The sequence below is a fragment of the Recurvomyces mirabilis genome (genome assembly GCF_035927965.1).
Source record: "Recurvomyces mirabilis strain CCFEE 5264 chromosome Unknown scaffold_21, whole genome shotgun sequence".
NCBI lineage: Eukaryota > Fungi > Ascomycota > Dothideomycetes > Mycosphaerellales > Teratosphaeriaceae > Recurvomyces > Recurvomyces mirabilis.
The window spans coordinates 161,333-176,558 of NW_027041955.1; the positions used below are offsets into that span (position 1 = coordinate 161,333).

A 15,226-nucleotide genomic window follows, 5' to 3' on the forward strand; every position below is an offset into this window, starting at 1 on the left:
GTGGGCAAGGACTGCACTGTGGTATGACACCGTCGACGTTCGGTTCTATCGATCTGCAGGGTAAAAGTGAACAAAATGTCCGGGCACGCCATGTCCATCTTCCGTGCTTATTCCTGCGTCCCTCAATTCAGCACCGTTCACAAACTAGCACATCGATCCGCTGTTCGACTGCCCTCCGTGGCGAAGTTCGCCTGCTCGCAAATCTTGATCTTGTGCTCGCCCTCCGTCCGCATATACCTTTGTGCCTAAGACTAATCGCTGCCACCAAATCTTTCCTTTAGTAACCTGTCTGGCGGCACCTTTTCTTGGCCGACACTACACTCATTCCGACGAGATACGACGGAACAGGACACTCCTTACTGGGGCAGGACGCCTTCGATATTATAGATCTTCTAGGACGAGCACGCGACAGCCTGCATGCGCAAGACCTGCAGCTACGAGTTCACATAATGTCACGAACGTCACGAGTATTGATCTACTTGATCCGACGAGACTTACGACTCGCCGATAACCCAATCTTCCATGAACTAGCACGTCTACATGGCCAGTCGCAGCAGCCATTCACTCACGTCCTGCCAGTCTTTGTCTTCCCGGCTAGCCAGATCGAAACGTCTGGCTTTCTGGCTTCGGAAGGGGAGAAGTCGCCGTACAAAGAGGCCAGAAGCAAAGTAGCAGGATTTTGGCGTACTGGAAGGCTTCGCGCCAAGTTCGTTGCAGAAAGTGTATGGGATCTGAAACAGGATCTAAAGCAGATTGGTAGTGGTTTGGAGATCCGCGTTGGATCCGTACGAGATGCAATACAGTCGATTGTGGAAGGGTACAAAGCTCGTGAGGATACAGAAGTCCACGGATTATGGATGACGAAGGAGGATGCATGGGAAGAAAGTAAAGAGGAGGACGAAGTGCGGGATTTGACCAAGAAGGAAAATATCGACTTCAAACTCTGGCATGATGAGAAGTACTTTATCGACGACAGAGATCTGCCGTTCGACAACGCACGAAAGTTATCAGATGTTTTTACCAACTTCCGTAAAACCGTTGAACCTCTGCGACAAGGACCGCGGAAAGAGTTGCCCAAGCCCAAAAGACTGCCGCCTTTGCCAGAATATATACCTCGACAAGCGTTGCCATTCCAGATCCCCGATTCGTTAGAGAAGACCATCGATGCGCTCCACAAACCGCTAAGCAAGGATGCCGATGTCCCTGGTATGCACGAGATGCCTGAAAAGGCACACTCGGCACACCCTTTTATCGGCGGCTCGAAAGCCGGGCATGAGCGTATTCGCCACTTGATAGAGTCGGGCGCCATGTCGTCGTACAAAGATAAACGGAACGGTCTTCTCGGTCTCGACTTCAGCACAAAGCTTGCGGCCTGGCTAGCATTGGGCTGTGTTAGCGCACGACAAGTTCATTGGCGCCTCATTGATTTCGAAGACGGTTCGACGGCGCTTGGCCGAAGCGCAACGGGTTATGGTAAAGGCGAGAACAAAGGGACAGCAGCCGTTCGGTTCGAGCTTTTGTGGCGAGATTACATGCGCTTGTGTACTCGCAAGTTCGGCACGAGGTTGTTTTATTTGGCTGGTTACAGGCATGATGATAATGCCAAGTTCAAGCTCATCAGCAGTCCGTACACGAAATCGACGGAGAAGAAAAATACGAAGGGTGTCAACGACGACGATACCCGTGCCACGCTTGAGCGTTTCTTGCGTGGTGAGACCGGCACAGGTTTGATCGATGCATCACAGCGCGAGCTCTTCGTGACGGGCTGGACGTCGAATCGCGCTAGACAGAACGTGGCTTCATACCTCACCAAGCACCTCGGCATCGACTGGCGGATAGGTGCGGAATGGTACGAGAATAACCTCGTCGATTACGATGTGCATAGTAACTGGGGCAACTGGCAGTATGTCGCAGGCGTTGGCAACGACCCGAGAGGCGATGCGCGAGTCTTCAATCCAGTCAAGCAGGCTGTGGATTATGATACCAACGGTGATTACGTCCGTGCGTGGGTACCAGAGCTCAAAGATGTCGGCAAGAAAGCTGGTAACCTTGAAGGCCTGATGGGTGTCTTCCAGGCGTGGAGGATGCCGGAAGAGGAGAAGAAACAGCTTGGTTTGGCAGGCGTTGAGTGGGTTGAGAAGCCCCTTGTTCGCATCAACTTCTCTGTCAACAGGAGGGGAGACGGCTCGAAACGTGGTCGCGGTGGTGGCGGTGGTGGTGGTGGCTGGCGAGGACGAGGTCGTGGACGCGGTCAAGGAAGAGGCCGGCAAGATGACGGTCGAGGTGGCGGTGGGAAAGGTCAAGGTGAACGCTATGCCGCATCGGAGGGAGGTGTGGCATTGCCTTGAGGCAGTCCAAGTAGTCGAAAGTTGGGCCAGCAAAGAAGCTCATTGTTAAATCAATCCTATATTCCATCGAGGTGCGGTCTCGTTCGCCCTCTCTCCGTGCCGGATGCAAGGGCACGTGGACAGTCGTATGGCTTCGTAAGAGGAGTACTGACCCATACGCTACCACCAGTACATTCTCTCGCAGAAGCATAGCGCTCATTCCGCCATCTGCAGCCCTGTTCTGACAAGATGCTCCATTTCGCGATGGGCGAAAAGAGCATGTGAGAAAGCATCCCAGCATGTGAAATGAGCCTCAAACTGTCCGAATCCTGAAACGATGCCACAATTCCACGAAAAATCCCCGACTGGCCAAAGCGACGCCTCAAACAAGAAATAAAGTTGGCAGCAACCCTGCCGGCGATCGTTTGCTCATCTGCTGGTTAGAGGAGATGTCAGACCACACCTCCTTCCTCACGATGCTCGGCGTGCGTTGCGATCTTAAGCAGAGTCACATTCTACGTAAAACAAGATTGTACAGACGATCCCTGCCTTGGGCTTACATCTCTACCTTGGTTTGGAGAGATGGGAGACTCGTTTGGGGTACATGGTGGGTCGCCCTGGGTCCATTTCACTGCCGATGAGGAAAATCTTATACTATATGATCTTCCACTGGGATGACACTGCTGACAGCAAAGTCATTGCCGTAAGTGTGACGTACCAGAAATGTGCGTCCAAGATCAGTGCCTTGCCTGTTCCACGACAGCAGCAAGCGCGACGTGCCGGGACCCGCCTGTCAGTCCTTGGATATCTTAAAGGAAGTGCATTCTTCGTTTGTCAAAAGAGTGTAAAAGTTCTTCCCTCTCGCCATCACTTTTTCAGGTCATCCAGCAAAGTCCAGCATCAACACCAGAGCAGAACCGCATCAAAGCATCAGCTCGACAGGTATATACTGCTCCATGGGGATCACTCTGTGAAGTCAATTGACCAGATTGTCGTAGAACACCTTCGACCTCCACAACAAAGCCCTCACAACCACCGACAACGAACCTCTTACCGCAAAGATGGGCGCAGTAATCTCCTGTATCGAGAACATCTTCGGCGCCATCGGCAGCTGCATCATGGCCGTTGTCAACGCCATTGCCTCGATCTGCAAGGCCATTATCAACGTACGTCGCCAGCCCACCATTCCTACGCTTCCACTCTTGCAGGGAGCGATGATTCGTCCGAACATACCAGCTGACACCGCATTAGGGCATTGTGGCAGTAATCATGGCAATCGTCTCCTGCCTCACCTGCGGCCGGGCGGGTAAGAGAGGGAGAGGAACGACTAGTGCTGTTTAGCACAACTACACCGCAAACTCGACCTTAGCTCATCATCGCGGTACGCCACTTCACTCATTGTCCCAGCGCGTCGCTGCTCTTCACCAGCATGCCAAGGTGGCGGAAGAAGTGTGTACCTGTCAATGGCGGGCATCGGTGAGTGTGTAGATCGTGGTATATCAGCAAGATGGTTTGGCGTAGGACATGGAAGCTTTGTTTCAGCGAGATTCAGCGAGATTCAGCAGAGATACCCAGGTTGTCTTCCATAGAGGCAGCCTTTTGCGCAGTACGATGAGTGTATAATGTAATCGGCGTTCTTCATTCCCTTGCAGCCATTTCTTATTTTCATCACGTTGATCGTCGTTCACCTCATTGGCCGTCTCGCATCTGCCGGCGCGCACGGGCCAAAGTGCCACGACCGCAAGTGAGGCTTGGTTGACAAGTTGCTCCTGCGTCTCGTCTGCATCTTACAGACATGACCTTGTCCCCATCAGTGTGGCGTACCACCATGAAGCGTATGCTGGAGCCTGCTGGCACAATCGCTGATGAGACGCCAGATCGTCGCCTTGAATAGTATCTGGTAGTGGTATTGTTATGCTTGCGCCCACTGCGTCAACGTCATGCCACGCCGACCAACTATTGTATGTGATACGAACGAACAGCAGATTTGCTATAACTTCACGTGTCTCCCCCGTGCTAGTCAAAACTACACCAAGCATTTCAGAGTCCGCGACACAAAAGCTCGTACGACTGCAATCCCATCTTACAAGCCCCAGCCTCACTTATCATAATAGCGTGTCGTTCATACTATCAGAACCGGGAGACTACCTGCCATGGACCACGAAAAGACACCAGTTGCCCAAGGCTATGGAGACCAACATGTCAAACACCCTGTTGCATATGAAGCGCAGCAGCCTGATCGCCCACCACGACAGACCTACCACGATTCAACCAGTGCGCCTGGCCAGTATGCCGGAGGATCACAGACAATGACCCTGCAGCCACCTCCACCACTCCCTCACCGTCTGAGCGTCGACCAACAGCAAGACATCTCATCTCCCATTCACTACACAAGAGACCCACATCGCCTGGTAGCCTATCTTGTTCCGTTTCCCAGGCCACAGAATGCTCCAGTTGGAACGTACCCAACTCGCTTCTTGATCTACACGCCTCCTCCGCCACCATTGAGTAAGCCGGCAGAAGGTGAGAAGGAGACCAAGATCCATAAAGTTCAACGCAAATGGCAGGATGAAGTCAAAGAGGCCAAGACAAGCACAGCCAAGACCATGTCTTGGAAGGGTGTGAAGAGCAAGGCGACCAAAGGGATCAGCTGGGGCATGTGCCAGACGAAGACGAGCAGTCTGGAGTTTCTCAACCGGATTGGCGCGGGCGAGCAGACTCAGCAAGATAATCATGCCGAGGATGGCCATAACGAGACCGAGCAGACCAAAGCCACAGTCAAGCTGGAGGAGATGCTCCTCGTATACCCAGCAAGCATGCCTGGTGACAGTACGCAGATTCGAGAGGAGTTCGTCAATACCATGATGCGCAGCAAGTCCAAGGCGGAGCGAGATGCCGTCATCGCCACAGGTCTCATGCCTGTAGCGGCTGCCATCGACATTCTAGTCACCATCATTTGGCCTTTCGGAGGTCTCCTCGAGGTCGATGCTGTGTGGGCATATGCCAGTATTCGCGGAGCCAAGACCAGTCGCTCGGTGACGAAACGCCTGACCTCGACATCCACGACCGGAAAGCATGAGGAGGATAAACTGCACCTCAACTTCACGCCCTCACCCCGGCTAGAAGTTCTAGAGCGCTACTTGGCTGCTCGGTGCCATGAGCGTGATGGGACACATTTCTCATACGTTGCAAGTGCTCCGACGGAGACTGAGGTGCTGGAGGCTATTGGTTGGTTCCCAAGCAGTAAGGGTGGGGCGGAGCAGAACTGGGAAGATGAGCAGTGGGAGATTATGGAGGTCAAGGATGATTTCAAGCAAGTTATGGGCAAGGGTGCCAAGGAGTGGAGCAAGTGGTGTACTCTGTACGATAAGACGCCAGAGAAGGCGTTGAAGAAGTGAGGATACGAGTATACTTGGCTGTATGTATCATTAAATTGTGATAGTAACCCGGAAAAGGACATGGTCAATTGCATCCACTGTCACGCACTTTTGGAGTCAGTCGCCTCGTCGACACATCTACGACATTGACACGTGAAGCCCCAGACCTCACTCAATCTTGCTCTACGCTCCCTGACAGCTAAATCCTTCTCATCGCCACCTAGATAAGTAATACAGCACTGATCGCCCACCGCGATCTCCCCTGCGGCTCGGAACACCCATCCACTACCAATTCGCTCCTTGGCCACATTAGGAGCACAAGAATGGTTGAAATAGCTAGCAACAGGCCAAATGCCATAGCCCATGTACTCTTCTGCATCCTCCCCACCTGCTCGAATGCCGAAAGCATTGTGGCTGCCCGCGTTGACCAGATTACGGCAAAGGTCTGTTGTACAGCTTGACAGCAGCTCAGGAGGAAGAAGGGGCCTGAGCTGTACGTAGCTCTGGCAGTAAGTCTCGAGCTCTTCGGCACTTTTGTATGGCTCTGGATCCATAGCGAGTTCATTCACTGCGAGACATGTCTCTCCATTTCGAGCATGTTGCAGTATGCCAGCCAGGAAGTAACCCAGTATGTCGACGTCGACTTGTGTATGATGAGATACCTTTGCTCGCTTCCTTGGTCCAGTGAACGAGGCATGCTGCTCTGCCCTCTGCCAAGCTTCCTCTATCTCATCGACAGTTGGTCTCGGTGTTGAACCCATCACTATGTCGAGTCCTGCTACAGCTTTGGCATTCGTCCGGACAAAACTATGCAGTGATCGCCATGCCCTGACGCCATGCTCACCTTGTGCAGCAGACCAGTCGGACTGGCATTCGACGGAGCAAAAGACTTTGCCTGTATTCGCGTCTCGCACAGGCAACGTACGGCCTCGATCATAGGCAAAGCATTGTGCGCAGACCTCCTTCCGATATTGTCGAAATATGGTATGTGCAGCTGGAGCAGATGTCCTAAGCAAAATGGTGTTTTGGGATATACTTTGCTTGGATAGAACGCCTCTGCCTGCACCCGGGATTTCTCGGACACTTATCAATGCTGAGTCTGCAAAACTCATTTGAGCTGTAGTTCTTAAAGGAGAAGTGGTGTTGTGGAACAAGAGTTGTGTTGACGCTTGGACCAGCTCGCAGAGCACGAAGAACTTGTCATCTTTTCCTTCCTCTATCTCATGCCTATCATCACACTGGGGAGCGTCTTCTGTACTTAGGCGATTGCTTTGTAAGGCGCCTCAAGCTTGTGGCTATTAAGAGTAGGTCAGGTGCCTGTATGTGGGAATCTTAGACGGAGACCGTGTGATAGCCTACGCGGTGCCAAAGCATCATCCCCAACTCCTCGTCGTATTCAATAATTGGGTGGGAAATACAACGACTTAACACGGTTCTAGAAGCTCGGGACGTCCAATCGAGCAGTTGGACGAGCTCTATCATGGCGTGCCTCGGACCCGGCTGGGAAATGACTGGAATGCAGGCGTGTTGTCGCGCGTCTGGCTCAAGTTTGGACGTCTACCACCATGTGTATCCGCGTGCATCCCTGATTTCTCACACCACACATTACCTACACAGCAATGGCAAGACTTCGTGGCTTCCGTAGCCTTGCTCAGGCCATCACACTGGGTTTCCTTGTCCGTGCTACAATAGCCCAATCTTGCACCGGCACTGCAAGCTCTGGACTTCCTGCTACCTGCGGAGCGTCACAGAGCGGTAACATCGGCACCTATACGGATGCCTGCGGCAGCAACTATACGATCTTCTGTTCTTCCGACTCGCAACCAGGCCCCGTCGGGACTGCCACGGCTTTGACTATACAAGCATGTATGCAAGCTTGTGATGGTTATTCTGGATGCGTTGCGGCTGTTTTGCAAGGCAGTACGTGCTCCTTCAAGACCCAGCTCACGACCATATCCACCGCTGCCAATTCGATCGTGCTGGTGAAATATGCTCCAAACCCTGCATACCCGTCCCCAGTACCAGCAGCAAGTTATGTCAACGCTTCGACAGGCTGCGGATCAGCATTGCCTGCAGGACTATCTCCATACGGACAGAGCGTGCGATATAGTATTATCAGCCCCGCGGACGGCCTCAACCGCACCTACCTCGTCAAGATACCCCAGTACTACTCCGCAAATGCTGCGTCGCCTCTCATCCTGGCATTTCCCGGGCATGGCTCGAGTGCCGCTGCTATTGAACAATTGACGGGTCTGAGCGGCAGCTCCTACAATTCTTACGGCATTGTGGTATACGTCGATCCCTACGGACCACCTGGAGGCTTCGAGTCAGATCCTGACTACGCTCCTGGGGGCATCGAAAGCTCTGTTAACGACATAAGCTTCGTAAAGAATCTTATTGCGAACATGACTGCCTCGTTCTGTATTGATACTGGAGCTATCATGGCTACTGGCCATGACAATGGTGGCGGTCTGGTTAATGTGCTTGCTTGCGACCCGGTCACAAGTATTAGCATAGCAGTCTTTGCGCCCAACTCTGCCGCTGTGTACAGTGGCATCCTGAGCAGCACCAATCCCAACGTCTTCACCATGAGGCCCTTAGGAACACCCGTGCAGGGAAATTGTACACCGGGCCGCAACAATGTTCCTATAATCGAGTTCCACGGCACAAACGATAACAGCATCCCCTACTTGGGGTCGATCACACAAGCCTCGTATGCTCTACCAGCTATTCCGCATTGGGTCCAAGCTTGGTCGGTACGACAGGGCTACGGCAATGCGAGTATTTCCACCAACATAGCAACTACTGTACAAGGGGACTCAGTCACGATGTTCCAGTTCGGCGGCAACTCCGGCGCTTTGGGAATTGTAACTCACTATCAGCTAGGTAACTGGACCCATAATTGGCCCAATCCTGGAATCGACAACACAGCACCTATCAACGCCGGTCTGCTTGCGATGAACTACATGTACACGTTCACCAACTACACCCGTACGCCGGTTTTCAATCCTCCGAATAGCACAGTAGGTGTGCTGCCGACCGCCTCACCAACGTCGAGTACTACATCGAGTAGTAGTACTTCGAGCAGTAGTACGTCGAGCAGTAGTACGTCGAGCAGTAGTACCTCGAGTAGTAGTATATCGACATCAGTTTCCACTTCTTCGGGCTCATCTGCAACATCCGGCACAGGCTCTAGCCTCAGCACGAGCAACGTAGTGAGCTCGACCTACCTCACTACAACAACAGTCACTGCAACATCATCCAGATCCACTACCGTGACCACGAGTGTGACCGTCACTACATCTCTAAGCAGTACTTTCACCAGCCAGACTGGGACACCCACAACGATTATTACTACGACAACTATAGCAACTTCTTCAGCCCCTACGACCGTTACGACTAGCGTTACATTAACCGTTTCGTCGTCCACTGGCTCTAGTCAAAGTACTAGCCCATCCTCGGGCTCTAGTTCTAGCTCGATTCCTATCCCATCTTCTAGTCCATCTTCTAGCTTAATCTCGAGTTCGACTGTTAGCTCTGGTTCTACCCAAAGTACTAGCTCTGCCTCTGGCTCTACTTCCACCTCGACTCTGAGTTCGACCTCCACTCAAAGTACGAGTATTTTGACTGCTAGCTCGATTTCCAGCTCTCCATCTACCTCCAGTCTGAGCTCAACATTCAGCTCAACTTCCGGTCTGAGTACAAGCTCGAGTCTGAGCTCCACATCATCGTACGTATGCCCTTTGTTCGTCTATGTGGCGAAGAGATTGTTGCCTATCAGAAGGAAATGGCCACCCGCTAATGCAGGATTGTAGGTCAACAACGAGTATTGATACTGCAAGCTCCTCTGATTCCTCCGCTAGCTTTTCTGGTTCCTATATTACAAGCCTGACGGGATCCACAGCATCTTCTTTCCCAACGGCGTCAAGCACAATCACCATATCTACCCCGTCTCTCAGCATACCTAGCCCTACCTCCACATCCTCATCTACCTCAGGATCCAGTAGCGTGTCGACTTCAAGCTTGACAACTTCGCCTTCCTCTTCCGCTAGCACATCTGGTCCAACAACTTCGTCCTCATCGACATCGTTGAGTAGTAGCATATCAAGCAGCACTTCCGGGGCCCTGACCGCATTCAGCACCTCATCCGCGAGCAGTAGCACGAGCACCCTATCCAATAGTCCATCTAGTTCGCTCTCGAGTAGCAGCTCGAGCTCGCTTTATCCCCCTGGCAGCGCGTCTTCTCAGACTACTCGTACCACGCAAACGACGACAACGCTCACTGTCACATCTTCGGCACCTACCACTATCACAACTTCCGTTATTACCACAGTTCCCTTAGGCTCGACGTCTGGCACAATCTCTTCGCCAGCTACTACCATGAGTAGCTCAAGCAGCACTTTGACAAGCTCAAGCAGTATTTCCCTCGGGGTCTCTTCACCTAGTGGTTCGAGCTCGTCCACATCCACACTGTCAACTCCTATATCGAACTCAGTATCAAGCAGCTCCTCCTTGCCCCTCTCCTCGACCAGCACTGGGATTAGTAGTGCCAGCTCTGCTTCATCAAGCACCAGCAATCCACAAACGACCCCGTCTAGCTCAATTGTGGTTATTACAACGTCATCGACTACCTCTTCTTCGGCATCGGCTACATCGTCTGCCTTGTCGTGCCCGGCCTCGAACAATTCGACGTATACTGACAGCACTGGTGCAATGTACATGATCCTCTGCAATACGAACACCTTTCCCGATGCCTACAGTACCGTCACGGCGACTAGCCTTGCGGCTTGCATCAATGCTTGCAGCTTGCAATCGAACCCCAGCTGTGTCGCCGTGACTTTCCAAGGCGTGGCATGCTACTTCAAATCGGGCTTCCAAAGAGTGTTCTCAGGACAATCGAGCGCTGCTGTACTGGTCTCGGCATACAACGCAGCCATGACTACTAGCACCAGCAGCTCCATGTCATCCACGTCCCTTTCGTCCAGCGTTGGTATGAGCAGTTCCCAACTCTCGACCTCAATTTCGACTAGTGGACTGCCTTCGAGCTCCGTTTTTAGCACATCAACTCTGACGGGAATTTCAACAAGCAGCTCTGGCTCATCATCCACAGGTTCCGCGTCTAGCAGCATAAGTGGCAGTTTGGGAAGCTCTGCTATTACCAGTCTTACCACGACATCAAGCTCGTCTGTTTCGTCGTCAAGCTCATCCGTCTTGACAACTCCTATTGGCAGCCTGAGCACATCCATCTCGTTGGTAACCGGATCGTCATCTGGGTCATCTACGCTGTCTAGTATCTCTAGTGTGGCCACCACAGCTTCGACACTCTCAAGTTCGACAGCTAGCGCCGGCCTGTCAAACAGCACCTCCACTGGTCAAGGATTGAGCGGATCTTCCACGACGAGTGTGTCATCTATCGGATCGCCTACATCCTCCATCACCTCCGGTGTCTCTCTGTCAAGTCTGTCCACACCAGCGTCCAGCTCACCGTCGAGTACCAGCACCAGCCAGTCGATCAGCAGCAGCACTGGTACCAGCCAAGGATCCACCACGTCCTTGTCGACAATTGGGACCCTCTCTTCGTCCGGAACTTCCAGCAGTACTTCAGGCACGTCTTCAAGTGCCACCGCAAGCTCTAGTACGATCTCGTCCTCCTCATTTTCTGGTACTACTTCGTTATCAGGATCTTCTACAGTCTCGTCCGTAACAAGCTCAAGCCTGACATCCTCGACAAGCAGTACTTCTACGCCATCGGCGACTGTCTCAAGTAGCAGCAGTACAAATAGCGCTAGCTCGGCGGCTGTCAGTGTATCATCAAGCTCGTCATCTTCTGGGACACCACAAAGCACATCGCAGTCAGGACAAAATGCAACTCCCAGCTCCACGACAAGTTCATCTACGACGAGCTCCTCATCAGCGCCAAGCTTCAGCGCTAATTCAAGCACTGCTCAGACATCGCAATCGAGCAGTGGATCTAGCTCTGTCGTATCTTCCTATTCGACAAGCGTAAAAAGCTCGTCGACCCCATCTCCGACAAGTAGTAGTGTTGTTATCACCTCGACTCCAGCCCAGACACTTACCTCTACACTACCCTCGTGTGGGGATCCTTCAGCAACAGCATCTGCAGGCTCATCCGGCTCTGCTGGCAATTGCTCGGATCCATACGGCAACACGTATAATGTCGCGCCAAAGGGCACACAGTATACAGGACATGTCGCCACCCGCGCTGTCAAGCCCAATATCAACTCCTGTCTTACAAGCTGCGACACCACCGTTGGATGTCAGGCTGCGAACTACAACTCTACGAGTGGGGAATGTGATCTTCTAGACCAAGTCAAAGGTAACCAGACTGTCACTGGACCAGGTGCAGCAGATATCCAGGCCGTACAGCGTCCGTCTGATGTCTCGACCGTGTATACTGCTTATCCGACAACTACAACAACAAACACCACCACGAGCCCGTTATCTACTTCTAGTACACAATTCGCCTCGGGCTCTGGTCCAGGTCCTGTTGATACTCCGACATTGTCAAGCACGTCGGGATCACCTTCGACAGGTTCTATGTCAGTCACGGGAAGCAGCTCTTCTGCTGCGAGCACTGGCCCAGGGGTTTCACCGTATGGACCTTCTTCGACCGTCCCGGTTTCGTCAACACCTTCTCATAGCATGACGGCCTCCCTGTTGTCTTCAGGCTCAGTAAGTGGCACGGGGAGCAGTGTGAGTGGTTCCTCTTCGTCATTTGGAGCTTCTGTCATTTCAGCCAGTAGCATGAGCACATCCTTGTCATCTATCGGCGTATCACCAATCGGCACGACCAGCTCGCTCTCGACTACCAGTCCACAAAGCCCTATGGCAAGCGTAGTATCGAGCGTATCTCAAGGACAGTCCAGCACATCTCCCGTAACCTACACGGTCAGCCCACTCCCTGCATCTTCAAGCACAGGTGCCACAATCTCTGGCAATACCTCCGTGATCAGCATGTCCTCGAGCATGGTGATATCCAGCATGTTAGCTTCGGCCTCTGCTTCGGCATTCCCTAGCCCTGGACCACCATGCCCGAACTATAATAACGCAGCATACACCGACCAGTCGCTGGAAACGTACGACATCACCTGTAACCAAACCTACAGTGGTACAGTCATAACATCTCAATCCCAAATGAGAGCCAGACGACAGACAGGTGGTGGCCCAGCCTCGACTTGCATGAGTCTGTGTGACACCTACAGCAACTGCATCGCCATCTCCTCCAAGTCAACAACCTGCACCTTGTTCAGCCAGATCACGGATCTGACCTATGAAGGCGGCAGTACTGCGGCTTTGCTGGTATCAGCTGGCAACCAGACTACGCCATCTGGTGCCGTGAGCGTAGTGACGGTGACGCAGCATGTGTGTGCTCCGCGTAGCACTACTACCGTGTTTACGACGGCGACCATGACGACTTGCGCGGCCAGCGCCGGGTGTACTACCATGCCGGGGAACATGAGGCTGGGTAGCGGATATATCGGGAAAGGAGGATTGTAAGATTGGATTGCAGATTGCATGAAAGGTTTCGGAAGAGCCTTTCGCATTAATTTAATGGCTTTCAATTACATATGATATGGAACAAGCGATGGCGCACGGTACCGTATAAACTGGTTGCCAAGACCATGCTCTGCCACAAGACCACCTGCGCTTGAAGACTACGTTAAAGATTAATAAAAGTATAATTAAATCTTATAAGACTATAGTCTTAGCAACTAGTTTATACGGTATTACTATATGCTGCTGCTCAGTGGCAACCAGATAATGTGAGTCCCAAAGAATACACATTCAGCACATGCTCCAGGCATGACTGCGAATCATGCACCCAAACACCGCGCATCATAAGCATCATGCAATAAAACGACCGCGTTCCATCACCCCATCCCATAGCTTGCAAGCCGAAAATGAAACGCCATCCACCCATGTAGCCCTGTCTACTAACCGATCCATCCAACCATCCAACCGACCCTCTGTGACCCTACCTCACAGGCGCCTCCTCCCAATACTTCAGCATCTGCGCCAGCGCAGCACTCCACTCCTTCACAAACGCCTCCGTCAACTGCGCGACACTCTCCGCCAGCGGAATCCTACCTCCCCACATCTCTGGTCTTGCGGCTTGCGCACGAGCGTAGGCTGGGATGAGGCGGTCCGTGTGAGTCTTGGCGAGGAGAAGCCAGCAGTAGTTCCAGCTGCGGTTCGAGGCCGGGTCGGCGTGGACGCGGCGTTTGGCTTCGTCTAGACATTCCGAGCTGGGAGGATGGATCAGCTGGTTAGGGATTTGAAGTGAACTTTGTGGCTTCGCATAATACTTTGGTCACATACCTGAAAGGGTAGTTTCGAGTCAGGCCGCGGAGCTCAGTTAGTAGGCTGTTCGAATTGACATAATGGACTCCTGTACATGTCAGCCGGCGCATCTCCTCAGAAGAAGGTCCTGTCAGGACATACAAGCAGCGGTCATGGGTTGCGTAAGGTCAGAAGAACCAAGTGTAGCGAACACTCTTTCGACCCGACGAAGCTCACCGATGGTGTTGATCCGATGCTCGTTGAGCGACTGTATGAGGGCCTGCTTTTGCGCCTGCGGGATTGTGCGATTAGTGGCTGGCATCGCGAAGATCGCAAGTCAGGCTCTTGGAACTCCGTGCTAGGGGAAGGAGATGGCGAGAGGTTGTGCAATGCATGGATAAGTGACAAGAAAGAATGAATTCTGCTTTCTAGGAGATGAAGACGAAATAGGAGATTGACATGAGAACAACAGCAGGAGACAGGAGGGCCAACCTACTTCAGTGATCGAACTGGCGTCGAACATCATGCCGAAGCGACTGGAGCTGTAATCTCTTCTCTGGTCGTGGCGATGACAATACATAGGGATTGGATGACTGGCACGTACCTGTTGTCTAGCAGCCGACAAAGCCGCCAAGGAAGAAGAAGCTGACGGTCGAGATGACAATGGCGGTCTCCCGCCACGTGTGGTTGACGACACTGTCGTGACGGAGATCGTGGCATCATTCGTTGGTGTTGTTGCTGGGAGAGGAGGATATGGTGAGACGTAGTCTGGGAGAGGTCTAGTGAGCATGCGTAGTCTGACTTAGCGTAGATCTGTGTGTTGTAGGTCGTGCAGGTACACAAGGATCAATATAGTACGGTGATCTCCCGTCATGCTTGTTTGGAGGTGCAGGGCTTAGTGAAAGAGCCTACCTTGTGTACCTTGCTGTTGAGGTGAGAAGGAGTAAGAGACGGAGTGACGGGCTGATGAGCCGTGGCTGCCATGCGAGAGATGGGTTGGGTAGGGACTGGTCGTTTGACTGGAGTAGCCAGAAGAGCTGGAACCGGGAGATCGGTCGCTCATGGTGTGAGATTACGAAGATCAGAACGGGGTGCAAGGGGTAGGTTGGTGTGACGAATCAGATTCGGTGGCTGATGACAGATCGCGCGCCTGGTGTAATCAAGGTAGATCAGTAGTGCAGTAGCGTTCGTGCTGGTTCCTGATGACCTTTCTTACATTTC

General features: G+C 52.6%; 6 protein-coding genes across 6 annotated transcripts; 4 read left to right on the forward strand and 2 right to left on the reverse strand.

Annotated features, from left to right (window-relative positions):
- Nucleotides 1-449: 449 nt before the first annotated feature.
- LTS14_007534 (uncharacterized protein) lies at nt 450-2,348 on the forward strand (the record flags this gene model as incomplete). The annotated part of the gene is made up of 1 exon (XM_064840226.1): nt 450-2,348. One exon carries the CDS (start codon nt 450-452, stop codon nt 2,346-2,348), a length of 1,899 nt encoding a protein of 632 aa, XP_064692106.1.
- Nucleotides 2,349-4,480: 2,132 nt separating this feature from the next.
- LTS14_007535 (uncharacterized protein) lies at nt 4,481-5,725 on the forward strand (the record flags this gene model as incomplete). Its single annotated transcript, XM_064840227.1, has 1 exon — nt 4,481-5,725. The coding sequence occupies one exon, from the start codon at nt 4,481-4,483 to the stop codon at nt 5,723-5,725; it is 1,245 nt and encodes a 414-aa protein (XP_064692107.1).
- Nucleotides 5,726-7,323: 1,598 nt separating this feature from the next.
- LTS14_007536 (uncharacterized protein) lies at nt 7,324-9,107 on the forward strand (the record flags this gene model as incomplete). The annotated part of the gene is made up of 2 exons (XM_064840228.1): nt 7,324-8,919; nt 8,970-9,107. The coding sequence occupies 2 exons, from the start codon at nt 7,324-7,326 to the stop codon at nt 9,105-9,107; spliced, it is 1,734 nt and encodes a 577-aa protein (XP_064692108.1).
- A 1,453-nt stretch (nt 9,108-10,560) lies between these two features.
- On the reverse strand, nt 10,561-10,950 carry LTS14_007537 (uncharacterized protein; the record flags this gene model as incomplete). Its single annotated transcript, XM_064840229.1, has 2 exons — nt 10,561-10,851; nt 10,873-10,950. 2 exons carry the CDS (start codon nt 10,948-10,950, stop codon nt 10,561-10,563), a joined length of 369 nt encoding a protein of 122 aa, XP_064692109.1.
- A 1,519-nt stretch (nt 10,951-12,469) lies between these two features.
- On the forward strand, nt 12,470-13,222 carry LTS14_007538 (uncharacterized protein; the record flags this gene model as incomplete). The annotated part of the gene is made up of 1 exon (XM_064840230.1): nt 12,470-13,222. One exon carries the CDS (start codon nt 12,470-12,472, stop codon nt 13,220-13,222), a length of 753 nt encoding a protein of 250 aa, XP_064692110.1.
- Nucleotides 13,223-13,700: 478 nt separating this feature from the next.
- LTS14_007539 (uncharacterized protein) lies at nt 13,701-14,327 on the reverse strand (the record flags this gene model as incomplete). The annotated part of the gene is made up of 2 exons (XM_064840231.1): nt 13,701-13,957; nt 14,168-14,327. The coding sequence occupies 2 exons, from the start codon at nt 14,325-14,327 to the stop codon at nt 13,701-13,703; spliced, it is 417 nt and encodes a 138-aa protein (XP_064692111.1).
- Between the last annotated feature and the right edge of the window lie 899 nt (nt 14,328-15,226).